General features: G+C 40.0%; 3 protein-coding genes across 4 annotated transcripts in view; all 3 read left to right on the forward strand.

The window, feature by feature from the left end:
- LOC139470345 (hypoxanthine-guanine phosphoribosyltransferase-like) overlaps positions 1–11,928 on the forward strand; it is a 45,292-nt gene extending 33,364 nt beyond the window's left edge. For both annotated transcript variants that reach the window (XM_071252721.1, XM_071252723.1), the window contains 4 exons: positions 6,163–6,263; positions 7,378–7,424; positions 8,212–8,288; positions 9,309–11,928. In XM_071252721.1, the coding sequence (XP_071108822.1) occupies positions 6,163–6,263; positions 7,378–7,424; positions 8,212–8,288; positions 9,309–9,362 (279 nt within the window). In that variant the 3' untranslated portion in view covers positions 9,363–11,928. The remainder of the gene's footprint in view (positions 1–6,162; positions 6,264–7,377; positions 7,425–8,211; positions 8,289–9,308) is intronic.
- A 6,837-nt stretch (positions 11,929–18,765) lies between these two features.
- On the forward strand, positions 18,766–19,548 carry LOC139470395 (uncharacterized). Its single transcript, XM_071252812.1, has 2 exons — positions 18,766–18,854; positions 19,146–19,548. The coding sequence occupies exons 1-2, from the start codon at positions 18,766–18,768 to the stop codon at positions 19,546–19,548; spliced, it is 492 nt and encodes a 163-aa protein (XP_071108913.1).
- Positions 19,549–19,700: 152 nt separating this feature from the next.
- Positions 19,701–22,586, forward strand: LOC139470394 (integrase/recombinase xerD homolog). Its single transcript, XM_071252811.1, has 2 exons — positions 19,701–19,797; positions 21,772–22,586. The coding sequence occupies exons 1-2, from the start codon at positions 19,701–19,703 to the stop codon at positions 22,584–22,586; spliced, it is 912 nt and encodes a 303-aa protein (XP_071108912.1).
- Positions 22,587–23,204: the final 618 nt, after the last annotated feature.

Genomic DNA, 23,204 nt, shown 5'->3' on the forward strand with positions numbered 1-23,204 from the left:
GTGTAATGTGTTTACTGTCAGCCCGCCCATCATCATTCTTTCCGTGACACACAAACCTGATGGTATAACATGGTATAATGTGTTTACTGTCAGCCCGCCCATCATCATTCTTTCCATGACACACAAACCTGATGGTATAACATGGTATAATGTGTTTACTGTCAGCCCGCCCATCATCATTCTTTCCATGACACACAAACCTGATGGTATAATGTGTTTACTGTCAGCCTGCCCATCATCATTCTTTCTGTGACACACAAACCTGATGGTATAATGTGTTTACTGTCAGCCCGCCCATCATCATTCTTTCCGTGACACACAAACCTGATGGTATAATGTGTTTACTGTCAGCCCGCCCATCATCATTCTTTCCATGACACACAAGCCTGATGGTATAATGTGTTTACTGTCAGCCCGCCCATCATCATTCTTTCCGTGACACACAAACCTGATGGTATAATGTGTTTACTGTCAGCCCGCCCATCATCATTCTTTCCATGACACACAAACCTGATGGTATAATGTGTTTACTGTCAGCTCGCCCATCATCATTCTTTCCGTGACACACAAACCTGATGGTATAACATGGTATAATGTGTTTACTGTCAGCTCGCCCATCATCATTCTTTCCATGACACACAAACCTGATGGTATAACATGGTATAATGTGTTTACTGTCAGCCCGCCCATCATCATTCTTTCCGTGACACACAAACCTGATGGTGTAATGTGTTTACTGTCAGCCCGCCCATCATCATTCTTTCCATGACACACAAACCTGATGGTATAACATGGTATAATGTGTTTACTGTCAGCCCGCCCATCATCATTCTTTCCATGACACACAAACCTGATGGTATAACATGGTATAATGTGTTTACTGTCAGCCCGCCCATCATCATTCTTTCCGCGACACACAAACCTGATGGTATAATGTGTTTACTGTCAGCCCGCCCATCATCATTCTTTCCGTGACACACAAACCTGATGGTGTAACATGGTATAATGTGTTTACTGTCAGCCCGCCCATCATCATTCTTTCCATGACACACAAACCTGATGGTATAACATGGTATAATGTGTTTACTGTCAGCCCGCCCATCATCATTCTTTCCGTGACACACAAACCTGATGGTATAACATGGTATAATGTGTTTACTGTCAGCCCGCCCATCATCATTCTTTCCGTGACACACAAACCTGATGGTATAATGTGTTTACTGTCAGCCCGCCCATCATCATTCTTTCCATGACACACAAACCTGATGGTATAATGTGTTTACTGTCAGCCCGCCCATCATCATTCTTTCTGTGACACACAAACCTGATGGTGTAATGTGTTTACTGTCAGCTCGCCCATCATCATTCTTTCCATGACACACAAACCTGATGGTATAACATGGTATAATGTGTTTACTGTCAGCCCGCCCATCATCATTCTTTCCGTGACACACAAACCTGATGGTATAATGTGTTTACTGTCAGCCCGCCCATCATCATTCTTTCCATGACACACAAACCTGATGGTATAATGTGTTTACTGTCAGCCCGCCCATCATCATTCTTTCCATGACACACAAACCTGATGGTATAATGTGTTTACTGTCAGCCCGCCCATCATCATTCTTTCCATGACACACAAACCTGATGGTATAATGTGTTTACTGTCAGCCCGCCCATCATCATTCTTTCCATGACACACAAACCTGATGGTGTAATGTGTTTACTGTCAGCCCGCCCATCATCATTCTTTCCGTGACACACAAACCTGATGGTATAATGTGTTTACTGTCAGCTCGCCCATCATCATTCTTTCCATGACACACAAACCTGATGGTATAATGTGTTTACGTACATTTATTCGTTTCAATAACCCCTTTGCTGTGCCCTGTCCACCATAGTCCGACCTTGGCCTTGCCATACCCTACACTGAAAAAAGTTGTGCCATTCATTTACCAAACGATGTAGAGGACAAAAAACTATTTTATTTATAGCCAATCAGATCGCTTGCTATTCAGTGCAGGGTATGTCAGGGCCAAGGAAGTCTGTGGCGGGCGGGGCACGGCACGGCAGGGCAAAGGGCTTATTGAGACGGAAAATCCCGAGGCCAGGGTGTTAACTGACTATGAAAGTCCAGTTTCCGCTGTGTGAGAGTTGACTAGTCACAGGGATTTACCTGGGTCTGTGAGAGTTGACTAGTCACAGGGATTTACCTGGGTCTGTGAGAGTTGACTAGTCACAGGGATTTACCTGGGTCTGTGAGAGTTGATTAGTCACAGGGATTTACCTGGGTCTGTGAGAGTTGACTAGTCACAGGGATCTATTTATTTTGATAAATAATTCTGCTTAAACCATGAAACTGATGTTTCAGATGACTTCTAATATGCATCCATTCACGTGCTGCCCCAGTGTGTAACATGTCACATAAACTCACAACACCGATGCACAACACGTGAAATGTTGTGCCTTTTTTATACATTATACACTCTTGTAGATCTCATACATTATACACTCTTGTAGATCTCATACTTTATACACTCTTGTAGATCTCATACATTATACACTCTTGTAGATCTCATACATTATACACTCTTGTAGATCTCATACATTATACACTCTTGTAGATCTCATACATTATACACTCTTGTAGATCTCATACATTATACACTCTTGTAGATCTCATACATTATACACTCTTGTAGATCTCATACATTATACACTCTTGTAGATCTCATACATTATACACTCTTGTAGATCTCATACATTATACACTCTTGTAGATCTCATACATTATACACTCTTGTAGATCTCATACATTATACACTCTTGTAGATCTCATGTATGTGTTTGATCCCAGCATTCGATCAGTAAATACAGATTTGTACAGAATTACAAGTAAGCAATGTGAAAGCATACTTTGTGCAATCAGTACTTATTAAGTACACCGAGTGTTGTGTTTTTTTAAATCTTTCAAGCATGTTTGTACACATGCAGCTCAAAATTAATTGGATAATGGTGATTTGTTTTGCATATTTCAAGCACATACACCGCTTATCTGGAGCTCGGCCATGTGATCGCACAGGCACAGAAGCTTAAAAGCCTATTTTTGAGTGGGTTAAAGCTTGAAGAACATAAGCCATTGGCACCCGGAACTTTGAGTAGATTTCTTATAAAAGAAATGTCAGTTATATGTAACATGCAATCTTACGATTTCGTAAATTAAATGATTCAAACAGCCATACTTTTTGTGTCTCACAGCACTTGCAATGTCAATTATTATTGGATAACTATAGGATGCAGTATTTTCCTTCTGGAACAATTTTAAGTCATCATATGGGCTTAATTGCTTAAACTGCTTAAAGTTAAGTGTAATTATTGACAGAAAGCCTCTGGAGTCATTCTAGACCTCGGATATAAACTCATCGCCATGGAAATACATGAACTCCAGTTAATTACACAGGTACTTCATGGAATCTTTTCATGTCAACATTGCTGTGAGGAATAAGTTTAGGATAGATTCTACACAATGATATCCTCAGCGTTGTTTCATTATCTACACGTGCAGGACGACGAAGCAAGCCTTTGTATGTTTTGGTGAAAGAGATTAACCTAGCAAATCCTATTAATTTCCTCCAGCTAAGTAATTGTGTAGATCATTAAATCTTTCCTGAAGGCTGCATCATCTCGTTAACAGACATGGATATTGATTGAGAAATCTCCAGAAGAGGGATATTGCATGTGTGGCAAGCTCGTCATCAGTGTTGATGAAGTTGATGGAAGAGTTTGTGATGAAATGTGGGGCTGGAGAAGCAGTGGCGTTCAGCCAAACCCGCCGGCTCACTTCTACCAGAATGTATTTTAATGGGAGATAACCCCTTATACGTGATTTTCACATTAACCCGACCAAACCTCATGAAGCATCATAAAATCTCTTCCCTGGTCCTGTCCAGTGAGGATGTAGGGAGATTCTGTGAGTCGGCAAGATGAGGGGGCCGAGGAGTGCACCAGCAGTAACAGGCCTTCCAATGAAAACTGACAGACTGCAACCGAAAACTGTCATATGTCTACAATACACAAGTAATCAGCAACATCCAACAATGAGAACAAAACAATGAGAACAAGACAATGAGAACAAGACAATGACAAGAAGACAATGAGAACAAGACAATGAGAACAAGACAATGAGATCAAGACAATGAGATCAAGACAATGAGAACAAGACAATGAGAACAAGACAATGAGATCAAGACAATGACAAGAAGACAATGAGAACAAGACAATGAGAACAAGACAATGAGAACAAGACAATGACAAGAAGACAATGAGAACAAGACAATGAGAACAAGACAATGAGATCAAGACAATGAGAACAAGACAATGACAAGAAGACAATGAGAACAAGACAATGAGATCAAGACAATGAGAACAAGACAATGAGATCAAGACAATGAGAACAAGACAATGAGATCAAGACAATGACAAGAAGACAATGAGAACAAGACAATGAGAACAAGACTGAAGTTGATAGTCATGATCATGAGGATCAAACAGCGAGTTAATGTACATCTTTCAGCGCCAATATAGAATATTCTAGATGTATATTGTTGTATTGCTGCTGTCAGATGTAAATCAACTCGTTGTTTGTTGATGCTCATGACATGATTGTCAACGCACTTCTTGTTCTGCATGTTCTGTGCCTGTCTAGTTTGGAAGGTTGTGATCTGTGTGTTTTAGTGCTGCTGTTTCCATGTTTTCAGCAGCATGCTCTCAGATTTTTTGGCTGTTTTTTTGTTTTTTGGCTATGTGCTCACAGTTTTCTGTTGCCGATTCCTTGTGTATGGTAGATATATGACAGATTTGGGTTGCAGTATGTCAGTTTTCATTGGGCATCTTCCCAAGGCAAGAAAGTTCACTGACTTTAAAAGTCCAGTTTCCACCCTTGCCAAACTAGACTGATATTATGGTTTGATGCACTTCGCGATGTAAAACCAGTTTTATCACAGTATAGATCTTGCTTATTAATCAGATCGTCTTGACTGGGCGCCGCCATTTTGTTTGAAGTAAATGCAAGTAACACGAGAGGTGGAATCTGATTGGTCCATATGAGAGGCATAGAAGGGACATAACTAGCCACTGGTGGCGCTATGATCGAGCCCAGGAATTCCAGCCTAGTTCGGCAAGGGTGGAAAATGGACTTTTGTAGTCAGTTTGCTCTCTTGCCTCAGGAAGATGTCATTGCGTAAGAAGTGCAGCGTGTGATATGATAGAAACAGAATTGGGCACGCCTGCCTTTCATTCACTTGCCCTCTGACTCTTTGCTCATCCATTTCATTTCCCTCTCTCACTCATTCTCTCCATCACTTGGTCTCTCCCACATTCACTCGCTCACTCTCTAGGGCACGGGATGCATAATCAACTACGAATCTGCAGTTAGCTGTGTAGAGTTGTGCCCCCTTGTAGTGCATGAATCCGATGACAACTTAAATATTGTTGAAAGCAGGGTTTTACCTCGACTTACAAAACTAGGCATCCATACTTTATTTAAAGTAAATATGAGGGTCCTGTAAAGTAATGAAATGGTGTAGTGTACTGTACTGTAAGATTTTATAATTACTTTGATTAAACAACCTATATATTTTGTGTCAAGGAATTGGTACAATGAAAGTTATTGTGTGTCCATTGCGATACAATACATCCATTCTATACATTTGTGTATACTGGACTCACATTATGTGTCATGTTAAACCCTGGGAAAGCCTAATGAACTTATGCACAACTCACGCACTCACTCACTCACTCACTCACTCACTCACTCATGTTCTCACTCATGAACTCACTCATGAACTCACTCATGAACACCGGGTTAGAATTGATCTTCAACAAACCTTGCTCTCGGCAAGACGCGACTAACACGATTGGCTGGTAAGACTCGCTGACTTGGTTGATGCATGTCATCATATCCGAATTACGTACATTGATGCTCATGATGACAGTCACTGGATTGTCTGGTCCAGACTTAATTATTTACAGACCACCTTCCTACAGCTGGAATATTTGCTGAGTGCAGAGTTGGATAAGATACAAATACTCCCTCTGGCTATTTAAGTGGAATCAGTGCTGTAGCTTCAGATAGTGACCTTGACCTTTGTTCTGCTGTTTCAGAATGTTTTGGTTGTGGAAGACATCATCGACACTGGTGGCACGATGACGCAACTGCTGGCACTCCTGAAGGAAGTGAAGCCCAAGTCTGTCAGAGTGGCAAGGTAACATTGAGTAGGGGTCGAAGGTTATCTCGAATGTTTATGAAAGGGATCTTTATCATGAGACAAACAGACTTGGGCTGTGGGGTTAGTGCCAGTTTCTCTCCCTGCTATTCTGGTGTCCCCCACCCAGATATTGATGGAATATTCCAGAAAGTGACATAAGCTCATACTCACTCACTCACTCTTCCTGCCATCACTGATCCAAGAATAATGTAGCCGTCACTGGCCCAGATGCCTGTCAGGGAACACTTTCTAGTGTGGTTAGCGCAGGTCAGGTTAGTGAATGATGCTTAACGCCCAAGTCTGCAATATTCCAGCAATATTGTGACATCGTGAACACTTCCCATCACTATGTTGTTCTTAGTCAAGTAATGACGAGACCTTGAATAACTGATGGAAGTCAAATGAGTCCTACTTTTAGCATGTACTACGTACCTACATTGGTGGGCGGTGGGTTAGCCTAGTGGTTACATTTTCGCTAGTCATGCATGTAACATGTGTAATTTGGGCTCTCCATTTTGTGAATTATTGTAATACGATTTATGTGCCCATATGCCAACCCAAACAGATAATACATTATGTTGCTGATGTAATCTTAAGAGTTTACCAGGCTGTTGTTGATGTGGTTGGTGTGGACGCTGTAGTTGATGGGACTGTTGTGGTTGATGTGGATGCTGTGGTCGATGTGGTTGATGTGGTTGATGTAGGTGTTGTGGTTGATGTAGATGCTGTGGTTGATATAGATGCTGTGGTTGTAGATGTTGTAGTTGATGTGGTCGATGTGGTTGATGTAGATGCTGTGGTTGATATAGATGCTGTGATTGTTGTAGTTGATGTGGATGCTGTGGTTGATGTAGATGTTGTGGTTAATGTGGTCGATGTGGTTGATGTGGTCGATAGGGTTGATATAGATGCTGTGGTTGTAGATGTTACAGTTGAAGTGGTTGATGTGGTCGATGTGGTCTATGTAGATGCTGTGGTTGATATAGATGCTGTGGTTGTTGTAGATGTTGTGGTTGATGTGGATGCTGTGGTTGATATGGTCTGTGTAGATGCTGTTAATGAAGATGCTGTTAATGAAGATTCTGTGGTTGATGTTGATGTTGTGTTGCAGTTTGCTGGTCAAGCGGACGTCCAGGAGTGTGGGATACAGGCCAGACTGTAAGTTATGTTGAATGTCAAAAGTCAGCTCACATCTGAATTCGAAATTCCTTTCCAAAATTATCATACACCTTAAGCAGGAACATTTGATAAGGGTTGAAAGAAGACACACTAGTTGTGATCTGTTGTGTTTTGATAATAGTTGAAAGTAATGTCAAATTAGCTCCATGCTTCCCATGGCCAGTACATGGTGAAATGTAATGATTTTGGGGGGTTTCAAAACTTGGTATGTTTTTTGTAGAGAACAACTAATCAGGGTTGGTTGGTTGGTTGTTTCACGCTGCACTCAGCAATATTCCAGCTATATCATGTATATGATGGCAGTCTGTAAATAATTGAGTCTGGACCAGACAATCCAGTGATTGATATCATGAGCATCGATCCAAGCAATTGGGATACGATGACATGCTTCAACCAAGTCAGCGAGCATTAAACATAATGAAGTTAGTAATTTAGTCATGTTTATTGATGAATATCTTTAAAAGTTATATATGTAAAGAAAACAGAATTGTGTCATTGAACCAAGGAAAGCTGTATCATTTAACTTGCAGCCTTCCCGTGTGTTGGTCGAGACGTATGATGTTCATAATGGCATGACAGGAAAGTCATTACGAAAAAAATACAAACTGGCTAACGTTGTACAATTTTGTTATGTTTGATCCTGAATTGGCTGCTCTCTCTACAAAACATACCAGCATTTCCATTTCACAATCGACCCATAATCAACTGTTGATCAGTTTATGATGGATTTGTTTCTGTCTAATCATGAGAAATGTGTGCATTTCAGATGTAGGCTTCGAGGTGCCGGACAAGTTTGTCGTAGGCTACGCTTTGGATTATAACGAGTACTTCAGAGATCTAAGTGTAAGTTGGTTTCTGTTGCTTTCTTACCGGTATTTGTGTACTGCTCAACTGGTTTGCCACCTTGGGCAGGCATGGTGTCAAAGGTGGCCCTCTACGGGCCATCTCATTAGAAAGCATCCATCTCTATATGCCTTTGCTTGCTTGACAAGCAGTTGATCATAGCCTTAATATATAGAGTTATGCTTGGCTTTCTGGGGATCATGAGGGGCGGTCGGGTAGCCTAGTGGTTAAAGCGTTCGCTCATCACGTCGAAGACCCGGGTTATAATCCCGACATGGGTACAATCTATGAAACCCATTTCTGGTGTCCCCCGCCGTGATATTGCTGGAATATTGCTAAAAGCGGCGTAAAACCAAACTCACTCACTCACTCTGGGGATCGGGTGGCCCAGTCGTGTAAGGTGCTACATGCAGAGTTGCATCCATTGGGCGGGATGTTATCCTACGTCTTATTTCGTCCTGATTATGATCCTTGGTTGTCACCTGTGTTGATGAATTTTCAACCAAGTGATAAACATCAAGGAGCTGCATTGCTTTGAGCTTTCCTCTGACATTATGTTTTATTTAAACTGACACAGGGTCAAATAACTGATATACTGTTCAAAGCATTGTGATTGCCTCAGTGGTGTATTGGACAGAGTCTCCCTGGAGCGAGGAGGTCGGTGGTTCCATCTGCTGGATGTGTCATTTGAAAACACATTAATAAATGGAACTTGTTGTTACCCTGCCTGGTGTTTGTCATTTAGTAGATAAAACAAAGACTGGTTGGCTTAGAGTCAGTAATATGTGTCAGAGTGGGGTATTCATGTTAAACTGTGTCATGGTGTCTCAGTGGGCTAGCACTATAAAAAACACTGGTACATTTGTGCATGAGCATCGTTATATAAGTGCAATAATCTTGGAATGTTACGTGAAACCACATTTCACCTCACTTATGACTGATATTCTGGCTTCAATTGTGTGAAATTGTGATTCCTGGTTTATGAGGATTGGTGTTTTAGAACTTTTTTTTCTATTGCAGCATATCTGTGTCATCAATGACAATGGCATCAGCAAATACTCGGTGAAGAGATAGGCAAGGCGGCGGCCATATTGTTTTATACTGCAGCAGATAAGGGGAGATCATTCCAGTCGCCACTTCTCAGGTCTGCAGCGCTGATACGCAACACATCCAACAACAATTTCTTTAGTTTATTGAAAGAATTGTGTTTAACAAAAGGTTATGAAGAAACTTTGTATGCAGCCTACTTATGTTATGAAGATCATATTTTGATGAAACAGATTTGAGCTGTTTCACATCTATTAACACAGCCAGATGTGAGATAATTTGTGTACATCACTAACATGTGTATCCAGTCCCCAAGGAAACAAATATCAACTTTACAGCATTCATTTCATTTCTGCACCTGTAACAGAAATTACTTTTTTGATCGTAGGACTTTATATGTTGTTGTTGTGTTTGTGGAGATGCAGTTGAATATTTGTTGTAGGTTGTTTAAAAAACGTTTTCGAAACATAACCATAGCCTCATTGAAAAAGCGAACATCGTGTAAGTTCTACGTCATACTATAAGTCCTTCGTCATCCTGAATTAAAATTTGAGCAACAACAGTTGTAGTGTAATTGATTTCTACTGAGGCTTCAACTTTTCTAAGATGTGTTTTTATATAATCTTTATTACTAGTCTAGTTCAGTGTCCATGTGACACAAGAAGGGAGTTAGTGGGCATTTTGGGGCACAGACACAACCTGCAGTCCGTTAGACAGAGACTAGTGAAAATCTAGATGGACCGGTTGTTTTCTCCCCTGATTTAGTTATTTTACATAACCTCTAGTTGGAAGTGAGCTGGCCGACATGACCAGTGGTGTCCACCCCTGATTTAGTTATTTTACATTACCTCTAGTTGGAAGTGAGCTGGCCGACATGACCAGTGGTGTCCACCCCTGATTTAGTTATTTTACATATCCTCTAGTTGGAAGTGAGCTGGCCGACATGACCAGTGGTGTCTAACCCTGATTTAGATGTACCTTCACTTGTTAACTCCCCGCTACTCTCTACTGGGTGGCATTTAGGGAAATCATTCATCATGTTAATTTTAAATTAAAGGGAAATTTATAGTATTAAACATTAATGAATATTTTTACCAGATATAGGTCAAACATGTTCAGTTTAGAAAACATTAGTTCTATATGTTATTATGTTATTTTATTGGCTAATTGGTAAACATGACCCTCAATTTCAAATGTGCAGCCACGTTTTGTGGATTAAGTCCTTACAGCGCTACAATGTCAGGGGTAAAAAAATGTTGCTGTAAGCCATACACGAGGCATCGTATAATGAGAATTTATTCCCTTTTTGTTAGATAAGGCCATATTTGACTTTTAGTCCATGATTCTTAGCGTCAAAGCTTCATATCAGCGATAGATTGAGGAGCCAAAACTAATGATTGTAATATACTATTCAAAAGAAGTTAAAGAACACCAGGTTCTTTCCTATTGTTATAGTTAATCTGCCATGGTATAAGTAGTATATGTTTTAGATTTATAACATTAGTCCAAATTTGTAGTTATTCATTTAAGCCATGCAGAGTTGTGTCCCCTAGCCATGCCAGGATCCGGTAGTGGGATAAAATTCCATATTCACTATGATTGTGATCCTTAGACTATCAGAACCATGCCTACCTGTGTTCGTGATTTTGACCCAAGTTATAAACGTCTGTTGACAACTCTGTCTTGACTCTTGTATCCAGATGACACCCGTGCTGATATTCCAGTGCTTCATGGAGAAACAGGTCACTGTCCACACAAAACTCTGTCTCTAGTTGTTCCAGCACCTAGACAGCATGGATTCTCAAGATTATTTGTGATCACTTATATCAATCATTATGGATGAATGATCTTTGATGAACAATCATTAGTGATTTCATAGAGGAAACTATACAAGTAATGATGTGTCCTCACTGATTTTTTTATGCAAATGTCAGAGCTCCAGATAAGCTTTTGGTATTGTGGGTATTTTATCCATGCATTTTAAAATCATTGGGTATCAGTAATTCTACCTGGGTATTCAAATTTCTGTTACCCACTAGTTTTTATACATGTGGGTATTTAAGTTAAATATTTAAAAACGCTATTCATCTAGTCCCTGCAAACTGGTGTCGTGTAGGTTTGAGAGCTTTATAGGACTCAAAAATACCACGATACTTCCACAAGAAAGTGTGATGGCAAATGATCATGATGTAACTGTCATTGTGGAGTTTGGCAAGCTTGACGGAACGTCCGTTTATAATTTCAAAATAAGTTGCTAATTTGCTAATCGAATATGCGGGGTTACTTCACAATATTTTGATGATATGCACAAGTTTTATTTTTGTAGCATATCTGTAATGTTCGTTGCATATTTGATTCGCTTGGATTTTATTTTACTGCATATTTCTGCATTTCTGATGTGTATTTTACGCAGAGACGCAGCTTATCTGGAGCTCTGAATTTATATCATGATGTGAAATTCAAGCACAATTAATGGGTGTGGTGTGGGACTCTTGTCCCTGCATGCACAGACAGACAGACAGACAGACTGAGACACGCTGTATAAGTACAATAATCTTGGAACACGACAATAAACCTGATATCACCAAGAAAATGAGATCTTCGGTGTTTGGTTTTGCTGCTATTGTAGTGTCCCCTCACCATGATATTGCTGGGGATATTGCTCACAGTGGTGTAAAACGCAACTCACTCACTCATTCTGCTTTCATGCTTTAGTTGCCTACAGTAACTGCACTGTTCCCTCGCTGTTGCGCCCTTCAATATAGCGCTAACTCGGTTGTAGTGCTGTAACACAAGGCTTCGCAAATTAACTTCCATTTTTAGTGAACTCAAGTTTTACACAGACACAATGTTTTGCCCCCATCTCAAAAAACATTATCACCTGATCAACGAGAAATACCAGTCAACAAATCTAAACTAAAGTAGACAAATTAATGCCATTATATATTTATATATCTGGACTTCTGTTTACAATATATTTTATTGATTTTATTCAAATTTCATTCAATATTGTTCAGTGAAATTGTATGTGAAGTGATCAGTAGATTGCACACCTCACCATTATTTACAGCAACCACTCAGATTACTGCTATTGACGCCTTGAAATGAACTTTGGTTGCTAGAGAATTGCTACATGTATCAGTATATGCAGTAATTATAAATCACTATAAAACAAGGGGGCAGTCCCTGTGCATAGTTGCTTCCCTTAGGAGTGCCAGAATCCGATGACTGTTGGTTTGAATCCCGGTTCGCCTGATTATGTTTCTAGGTTTGTCAGCACCATACCCATGCGCGTGGGTTTCAGCGGAGTGGTAAACGTCTGAGACCTGCATCACTCCAGGCTTTCCTCCCATCAGTCTGACTGACACAAAGTATTACAACAGTAATACTGTTAAAAACGCAACATTCACTAACTCACTCACTAAATTCATCTATGAATTTGTAATGACTGTAAAGCTGGTTGGTTGGTTTGTTGTTTAACATTTGTTTAATGCCGCACTCAGCAATATTCCAGCTATATGACGGCAGTCTTTATATAATCGAGTCTGGACCGGACAATCCAGTGATTAATATCATGAACATTACATCGTCCCGAGGTATGGGAGTGCAGTTGCCACCCTTGCTGTATTAGGCTGGAATTATGGAGTTATGTTTTGGGCTGAACTAAAGTCCAAACAAAATCCGGTAAGGAAATCGACATTCGGTTTGTCAACCGCCGTGTATATTTTGGTTTATTGCAAGATTTGTAGAGCATGTGCACCGCCATCTTGGCATCAACATATATTTTCCAAATCCAATCATGTTCCTAATCATGGTGCTCAGGTGATTTGATGCACCTTGCGAAGTAAAACTCATTTTGTTACAAACAGATCTTAACTATCGATATAATCGTCTTGACTGGCTGCGGCCATGTTGGTTGAAGCAAATGCAAGTGATATGAGAGGTGGAATCTGATTGGTCAATAGGAGTGACATAACTCGTAATAGCCACTGGTGGCGCAACAATCGAGTCTGGAAGTTCAAGTCTGGTTTGGCAAGGGTGGAAACTGGACTTTTATAGTCTGTTACCTCCCTTGCCTCGGGAAGATTGGACTATTATTGTGCGATGTGATCAGTCATTTGTTCTGTGGTTTTACTGGTTTCTTTTTGGAAGCAGGCCATTGCCTGATTTGTTTGGTATCAATAACAACTACATGGCAACTCAGCTGTCGGTATGGACAGGTGATGGAGGAACGCAGTGTATACAAATGGGGGAGTATTGATGATAACATTAGAACTGCTACCAGATACTTTGTACTCTGTCGGTCTTAGACAGTATGGTTTGTTGTGTACACAGAAGATTTGTTTATTTCATCACAATTAAGTTGTTAATAAATGCTATATGATCTTAGTTATTTTCTTTTTTACATGTACCTGTTACTAATGAGGAATGGGTAATTACTTTGCTAGAACTTGTTCTTGGTTCTATTCATGTACCATATATGCCGTAATAAGTGCCTTGGCAATTAAAAATTTGACAAATAGGGGTTCGTATTAATTTTAAAACCATTCACAGGCCAAATTTGTTGTCAGATCGTGAGGCTGAGAAAAGTATTAGTTCCAATGTCTGTGAAACTAAACCTTTTTTGATAATTTAATATAGTTATATATCCTTCCTACGCTGCTGTGTTTACTGTAAAAAGAAAATATGTATTGTCATGTCAAATTTAGTTCTGCACGGAATACTTACAGATTGGTCGAGAAGTTTGCCAGGGGCTTGCATTGAAGCAGGGCGCTTAATACGATGAATACGGTATATGATTTAACTCAAGTTTTCGGGTGGATGTTTGTCATTAGGGTCGCTATTGTACATTCAGGGTCTTATACGATAATATTGATATCAGATATACCGTAATTGTTTATTGAAGTTTGTATTTTGTTAATTTGATTTTACGTTATAGTTGTTTTTTATTGAAATAGTCATTTCACATGTTTTTACACTGTAATACTGTTATTATTGGAAAGAATATATAGTTACATGTATAATGACATAATATCAGTTAGTGTTGTGGGTGCACCACGTGGCTGTGCAGAGTTGCATCCCTTAGGTATGCTAGAAACCTATGATTGTGGGTTTCGAAAACCCCTATTTGCTTTGACTTGGTTTCTTGGTTTGGCAGCGCCATACCTATGCATTTGGGTTCCACTAAAGTGGTAAAGATTTTAGACCTTTTATCACTTTTGGTTTTCCTCGCCCCACATTAAGTTGACATGCCCTGACACAGTGTTAAAAGCAGCGTTAAGCCCAACTCACTCACAGAATCAGGATAGTAGCAGAGAGCAAAGAAGCTGTTTCAGAAATTCATGGTATTTGTTGTTTGATATTTTGAAGATTTCACACAGTCATGTTCGAATAAAAAATATATCCTGTACAGGGTGCTTTTAAATTTATAGTATTGAGGTACAGTTCATTGTTTCATGTCATACAGTATCTTTGTGTGACAGGTGCTTTCAGTTACCACTTTCCCATACTCAGAAAAGGTGGCACCATGGTTGGTGCCCTAACACAAATACGGGTTTGATTCTCCACATTTTGGGAAGCCCATTCTTAGTGTACTAACTGTACTCTGTTAAGAAATTGTAGCAGTTTTCATCCTCACTTGTCTAGGGAAAGTTTACTTTGGTAATGATTACCTACCCTGGAGGGTGGTGGGGTAGCCTAGTGGTTAAAGGGTTCACTAGTTAACTGAAGACAGGGTTTGGTTCCCAACATGGGTGCAATGTGTGGAACCTGTTTCTGATCTCGCTGCCATGATATGGCTGGAACATTGCTAAAAGTGGTTAAAACCCTACTCACTTACTCACACCTATACAAGGTAAAAGAGAATTTCACCCTCATGTCTTTTGATTTCAAATATATCAACACAAGTTGATAAAAGTTTAAAGCTCCATGCTTGCTGATGAATTTTTAACTTGTTTATACGTGTGTTGATATATTTGATATAAAAAGACACGAGGGTGAGATTCTGTTTATCATCCAATATCATTCTCCCTACATTTTCAGTTTGTAGAAATAATAACAGTGTTTGGAATAAAAAGTACGGCTATCCAGCTTCAGTGGCAGAGAGATTAGTTATTTCATTTGATAGTAATCGATGACATCATAGTGTCTGCAAAGCACTGTTTAGCAATTTCATTGTAGCCACTTGATCTCACCCAACGATAGCTCCTGTGAGAGCCAGTTTTGGATGATTGAGTATGTTACACATCCTCATGACTTGGCCATGGGCCAAAGTTCTACATGGATGTAGTACTGATTAAAGAAATAGGGAACACATAGAAATATAGCAACGTGCATGTTTAATGTCGCACTTGGCAATATTTCAGCTATATGAAAGCGACCTGTCGGATGTTCGGACCAGTTCTAATCCAGAATCCTCACAGGATGGGGGGCATGGGTGTCCCAGTCGTCTAAGGCGCCGCAATTCGCTGTGCAGAGTTGCGTACCCTGGACACGCCAGAAACCTGTGATTCAGGTTTTGAATCCCGGTTCGCCCCGATTATTTTTCTAGGTTTGTCAGCACCATACCCGTGCTCATGGGTTTCACCAAATTGGTAAACGTCTGAGACCTGCATCACTTCTGGCTTTCCTTCAACATTAAGCTGACATGCCGCAATATAACTGTAATAATGTTAAAAGCAGGGTTAAACCCAACTCACTCACTCACTCACTCACTCACTTAATACTTTCATGATCCAAACATGGAGGCTGCCATGATATAGCTTTCATGATCCAAACATGCAAGCTGCCATGATAGAGCATTTTTAATCCAAACATGCAGGCTGCCATGATATAGCTTTTATGATCCAAACATGCAGGCTGCCATGATATAGCTTTCATGATCCAAACATGCAGGCTGCCATGATATAGCTTTCATGATCCAAACATGCAGGCTGCCATGATATAGCTTTCAGGATCCAAACATGCAGGCTGCCATGATATAGCTTTCATGATCCAAACATGCAGGCTGTCATGATATAGCTTTCACGATCCAAACATGCAGGCTGCCATGATATAGCTTTCAGGATCCAAACATGCAGGCTGTCATGATATAGCTTTCATGATCCAAACATGCAGGCTGCCATGATATAGCTTTCAGGATCCAAACATGCAGGCTGCCATGATATAGCTTTCATGATCCAAACATGCAGGCTGCCATGATATAGCTTTCATGATCCAAACATGCAGGCTGCCATGATATAGCTTTTATGATCCACAGTTTCAATGATAAGCACAGTTTTAATTACTCATGTGAAGGGAACTATACTTCTCAAAAGAGGTTAAGGATCACCCGATTCTTTCATATTGGTAAAGTTAATCTGGCATGGCATGAGAGATTAACTATTTTAATATGAAAGAATCAGGTGATCCTTAACTTCTTTTGAGTAGTATATATTAATGGAAATCTCTTTAAAATAAGATGTTCACTTGGATACAATACCTGTATTATTTTAATGAGTTGCATTCATTCTTACGTGAGAAACGATGGAACATAAAACGTAGTTTCTGAATTACAAAGTGTGGAAGAGACCTTTCCCAATATATCATGTATAGCCTGCGTCACAACTGTCGCCCAGTAAGTTAGACGTATTCAGGGATATTCAGTAAGATTAGGAGACAGCAGCACAGCCTTAAAGGGGCAGATAGAACATTGTTTCATAATATCCATATATTTTATCTTTCATGAACAGAGGTCTGCGAAGTGGCCAGATGCCGTTATAGCAATGGTTTTGTCGTCTACTCAGCATTAGCTTTAAGGAGGGAAGAGAGTATAGTGAAAACATAGGCTGTGAATACAGCGTGGAACATTTAGTTAGATGACAGAAAATCGAAAGTATGTTTGTTGTTTTACGCCATACTCGGCAATATTCCAGCTATATGACGGCGATCTGTAAATAATCGAGTCTGGATGAGACAATCCACTGATTGATACCCAATAAAAAAGAAAAGAAAAGAAGCCTTATAACGATTTGATCATAACTTTCAACAAGCTCCATAAGTTAAACTGAAATGCAATTGTAAGTAGGAAAAAACATTCAATGAAACAGTTGTGTAGTGCAGTAGAAAATCGTTCAATCCTACATTCTATTTTTGATGGAATTGACCGCTTTACAGAAGAACAACAATCACTTTCTGCTTTGTTTTGTCATGATCGTCGACCCACGCAACTGGAATACGATGACATGCTACAAGTCAGGAAGCCTGACCACCCGATCCCAAACAGGGTCGAACTATAAATAAAACGCCATGTGCGATTGAAGATTGCTAACAATTATATTTGAAATATGGACCAAAAGATCTGCCAAGACGAACATGAACGATGAGCCAAAAATCAGTGTCTGAAATATGCCGAAAGAGGGGAGGGGACTTACTGGGGATTTGCAAGGAAAACAAAACACAATATAGCGTAGGGAATGGACAGACCTAAAGTAAAACAAAAAAAGTAAATTACGGTTATAACGAACTCAAAGGGAACACTAATTTTTGTTCGTTATAAGCGTAGTTCGTTATAAGCATATATACAACAGTTGTTTGTGTGTGTGTGTTCTTTTCCTGCGACGACACACAGTCGACATAACTGGAATATTATTTATGGATATTCACACACGGAAGCAAGGGGATCACCGTTTAGCATTTAGCTTCACTGTCACATATTCAATCACGGGTGGCCCAGTCGACTATCAGGCGCCGCGATTCGCTGTGCAGAGTTGCGTCCCTTGGGCACGCCAGAAACCTATGATTGTGGGTTCGAATTCCGGTTCGTCATGTTTCTAGGTTTGTCAGCGTCATACCCGTGCTCGTGGGTTTCACTGATGTGGTAAACGTTTTAGACCTGCATCACTTCGGGCTTTCCTCCAACATTAAGCTGACACGCCGAGATGTAACTGGGATACTGTTAAAAGCGGCATTTAACACAGCTCACTCTCTCACATATCCAATTTTGAGCACTGCTACTTCATCAGCAATAAACATAGTCATCATAAATATCCTAAACTTAGGAGAAGGCTCCAAATATATCAGCATCCCGACATTATGAACATATTTCTGCAGAATCTGAAGTCAAAGAAATCCAACTACGTGGACCGATGATGCTGTTTTTGAAACTGATTAATGGTGTAACCTTTCGCCACACGTTTTTAACTGTATAACATCCAAGCACATAAATTGTTTCTCTCTGTTACGTCTTTTGAAACCGACAAACTATGAGAAGTCGGGCACGCTGTCTAAACCGACATGACAGAACGTGGTTACATAAACGGTTTCGGTTTCAAATGGTTCGATATGTGTGAGTCAATTTTGTTTTACGCCGCTTTAAATAATATTCCAGTTATGTCGACTTTGTGTGGTCGCAGGAAATGAACTGTTGAGCTGTTGTCTTTCTTTGTTCGGAATGGATTCACCACAGCAGGAAAATCTTGACTCCGTTGAAGAACTACACATTCCTGGTCAACCTAACAAAGCACAGGATTCTGTTGAAGGGTACGAAACGTTTCAACTTTTTAAGCAATATATGGACTGAAAGTTGAAAACTTTCAAAAGTGAAATTATTGATGAAACTGAGCATAGGTCGTTCTCTGTTATCAAGAGAGCTAGAAAAGACTCTCCACAGGTTAGATTCAAAGGGAATCAGTTACAATATAAGTTCAACATTGGTATTTTGGATCAGGTTGACTCTGCTATTCGTTTCATCAATCGGGATAACACGGTCGATTGTGTGCATGTCTTGAGAGAAATTAGCTCTAACATCAGTAAAAGAATCAAGCACATAAGACTTGCAGACAGATCTCCAGTCCGTTGGGCAGTAGTCTTGGAGTTGGAAGGGGATGAGTTGGCTTCAAACTCGGATGAAGAGAGACGTTTCGAGAGAGCAGAAAGTAAGGCACAGCGCAGAAAGCGCCCTACTTCTTTCAATTCCCGTGGTAGAAGTTATAGTCCTCATCCTTCTGCAACTTTCCCCAATCCTAACAGCGATTTACCCAAACAGGCCCCTCAGGTTCAGCAGAACCAGCCCTTTCGATTTCAACCCAGGAAAACAGCACTTCCAAACCAACAATGCTACTTTTGCGGAGCCTTTGGGCACTGGAGAGCCACATGTCCCCTTGCAGCCGCCCAGAGGTCATCGCTGTCAAGTAATCTCAACCCACCACAAGGACTTCAGCCTACAGAGGCCTGAAAAAAGCAGTGATTATTCAGGTAAATCAAAACCACTTTTGAGATATGACATATATATTTGAGTGGCTAATGCGTTACTATCTTGATTGAGATTGTATTACATATGTTTCAGGGGATCAGAACTCAAGCAGAAGTATTAAAAGAAAAACTAACATGGATTTGCCACAGGTCTCCCGTTCAACAGAACAGCCTTGTAGTAGGTCACAGCTTGATGTTTCACCCGTAGACAAAGTCAAACCTGAAACCAGAGGTATTAGTACTGATTTTGTACCTGTACCTAGTTATCTTGACAGAACAGACACGTCAGCGAGTAAGCATAACATTAAGGAAAATCTTAAGAGGCACATCTCATTTTGGAAGGATATAGAAGCTCTAGAATTCATCATTAGAACTATTACGGAAGGTTACATCATCCCCTTTGTGGAGTCGCCTCCCTTGTCTTTTAGTAAGAACAACGCTTCTGCTGTAAAACATAGCGACTTTGTCTCTGAGGCTATGCAGGATCTCCTGTTAAACAACTGTATTGTTGAAGTCGTAGACTTACCTCAGGTTGTAAATCCCCTATCAGTTTCTATTAATAGCTCTGGTAAGAAAAGGTTGATTTTAGACCTAAGAGAAGTAAAAGACCTAAGAGAAGTTAACAAATATGTTTGGAAAGAAAAGATAGTCTTTGAGGATTACAAGATTGCTTTGGATTTCGTTAGACCTTGTGGATACATGTACAAGTTTGATCTTAAGTCTGGGTATCACCACATAGATATTCACCCTAGTCAACACATGTTTTTAGACTTTTCTTGGTCAGTTAAAGGTGTACAGCGTTTTTATTGTTTCACAGTTTTACCTTTTGGTCTAACCTCGGCCCACTTATATATTTACTAAGTGTTTTAGGCCATTAGTTAGATACTGGAGAAAACATTCTGTAGATGTTGTAGTTTACTTAGATGATGGATTTGGGTTTGCTTTGGAAGCCTTAGGCAAGGAGCGATCTGGTTTTGTTAAATCTTCTTTGTGCAGAGCAGGCTTTGTTTGTAACGATCAGAAGTCAGTTTGGGAACCCACAAGACACCTTGAATGGCTCGGGCTGAATTGGAATCTTGACATAGGTGTGATATCTATTCCTTCTAGGAAATTAGATAATGTGAGAAACACATGCGCAGGATTCTTGGCAGGTTTACCGCAATTCACAGCACGTAACCTGGCTAGTTTAACAGGACAATTTATCTCTTTCACCAGTTTATGGGGATGTCTGCAGACTTTTGACTAGACGCATGTATTCAGTAATACAAAGAGCTTCAAGTTGGGATAGAAAGCAAAGTCTAGTTGACCCCCTGTGTGTTTTTGAACTTATATTCCGGAGAGATAATGTTTACACTTTTAATAGCAGAAGATTTTATGAAACTTTTGTCTCAGTTTTGACCGTTTTCGCAGATGCTAGTTCCAAGGGCTGTGCTGCTTATATACAGAATTCTGACCGGGTATTTCTGTGTTTATGGGACGAGGATCAAGTGGGCAAGAGTTCAACTTGGCGGGAATTGAAGGCTGTTGAATTATCTTTGAACGTTTTCAGAGAGGTTCTGTCTAATCAGACTGTTAAGTGGATAGCAAGGCTTGCTGTCAAATTGTTTCTTTTGGTAGTTTCAATTAATCCTTACAGGAGCTTGCTATGTCCGTGTTCACCGTGGTTAGGATGTATAACATCAGGATAAAGTTTAGCTGGATTCCACGTTCAGAGAACGACAGAGCAGATGCGTTAAGTAAATTTGAAGATGCTGACGACTGGATTGTTACTGATGCTGTCTTCAAGTTGCTAAACCAGAAGTGGGGTCCACAAACTGTTGATAGATTTGCTAGTCATTATAATGCTAAGTTGTTTTAGATTCAATTCCAGATCTTGGTGCCCTGGCACAGAAGCAGTAGATGCTTTTACACAGTCATGGCAATATGATAACTGGGTTGCCCCCCCTGTGCATTTGGTAACAAAGGCTATTAGATATGCTCTTCAAAGTAAAGCTAGCATAACTTTAGTAGTGCCTAGGTGGCAATCAGCTGTGTTCTGGACTTCACTTTTTGATGACGGAAAGTTCAAACATTATATCGCGGATAGTTTGCAATTAAATGGAAGAATTGCATTTTCAGGCGGCAGCAAGAAATCCTTGTTTGACAAATTCGATGGCTACGCATTAGCAGTTAGGATTATTCCATGAGATCAAAGTTATTGTTTCAGACATGTTCTCCACCGGTATCTGGAAGCTGAAGAACAATTTAGTTCATACAGACCTTATTGATCTAGCAGGACATATGCCAGATTTAGTTCTCAAGTCTAAGGCCCCAGCGACAGTCTATAAGTATGAAAGATCTAATAATAGTTGGAAAAAATGGAGTTCAAAATTTAAGATTACATGTTTGCCTGCTCATCCATTTCATGTTGCTTTGTATCTTACATCACTTGTTCAGGGAGGTAAGAAAGCTCCATCTGTCATGGAAGCTATTTACGGTATTAGTTGGGCGCACAAGCTTGCATGTCTGCCAGATCCTTGTAAACATGATTTGATTGTGAACATCAGAGAAGCGGCATTAAGAACTTGTAGTACTCCAGTCAAGAAAAAAGAACCTGTTACTTGTGACACGTTAAAGAAATTGGTTGTTATATCTGGGAAAACTCCCTCTCTACTTGATTTAAGGTTTTTAACAATGTCACTTTTATCTTTTGCTGGGTTTTTCAGATTTTCTGAAGTAGTGAATATCAGACGGTCAAACATTAAATTCAAGGATGGCTTCATGAGTATTTTTGTTGAGAACAGTAAAACTGACGTTTATAGGGATGGGCGTCATGTTTTGATCGCTGCTACAGGCTCAGATCTATGTCCAGTAAATATGCTAAACAGGTACCTGATTGCTGGAAATGTTGCTGAAACTTCTAATGAATATATTTTTCGTCAACTTTCCTTCTGTAAATCTGTACAAAAGTATGTACTTAAAGGTCAGAAACCTTTATCATATACCAGAGCGAGGGAATCTTTATTGAGAAATTCAAACTAATTGGTGAAGATGTAAAAAAAGTGGGTCTTCACAGTTTTCGGTCAGTCGGAGCGACTGCTGCAGCTAACGCCGGAGTAACAGACAGACTGTTGAAGAGACACGGACGCTGGGCGTCAGATAAGGCCAAAGACGGCTATATCAAAGACAATGTTTCTGAACTGTTGAGTGTGTCATCAATGTTGGGATTGTAAATAAGTTGAAATAAATCTGCTGCGTGGACCCGTTCTTTTAATTCGAGCAGCGGTAGGCATTACCCATGAGTGGAGTATGTTGTCATAGTAAATGTTTTATGTTCGGTTGAACATAGTGAATTAGAACACAACCACGCTGACACTCCGTAACCAATCAAATTACATATTTTCCTATCCATAAAATCAAATTATTTGTCTCCTCTGAGAAACCACGCAACAGTTTGGGTAATACTAGAACTACACCTACATGAAGAAGGACTGACACTAAAAGCATAACGCCTGGCAGTCAACGCAGAGTTGATTGAAGTCAAAACCATGCCATTTGATTGCCTGATACTCATGTTTTACGAGCAGATCATTGAAGTGGTTAAAGACTACCGTATTACAGAGATAGTCTCACACATAGCGCTCGACTTCCAGGCGTAGG

This window comes from Haliotis cracherodii, unplaced genomic scaffold (assembly GCF_022045235.1).
Source record: "Haliotis cracherodii isolate W230 unplaced genomic scaffold, xgHalCrac1.p SCAF_20, whole genome shotgun sequence".
Classification (NCBI taxonomy): domain Eukaryota; kingdom Metazoa; phylum Mollusca; class Gastropoda; order Lepetellida; family Haliotidae; genus Haliotis; species Haliotis cracherodii.

Bases quoted from the DNA above. Each gene is read 5' to 3' on its own strand.
- LOC139470394 (XM_071252811.1), top strand. From the start codon at position 19,701: ATGGATTTGCCACAGGTCTCCCGTTCAACAGAACAGCCTTGTAGTAGG. The intron at 19,798-21,771 runs GTATTAGTACTG...TTATTGTTTCAG, and splicing joins AGTCAAACCTGAAACCAGAG to ACATGTTCTCCACCGGTATC.
- LOC139470395 (XM_071252812.1), top strand. From the start codon at position 18,766: ATGGATTCACCACAGCAGGAAAATCTTGACTCCGTTGAAGAACTACAC. The intron at 18,855-19,145 runs GTACGAAACGTT...CAAGCACATAAG, and splicing joins GCACAGGATTCTGTTGAAGG to ACTTGCAGACAGATCTCCAG.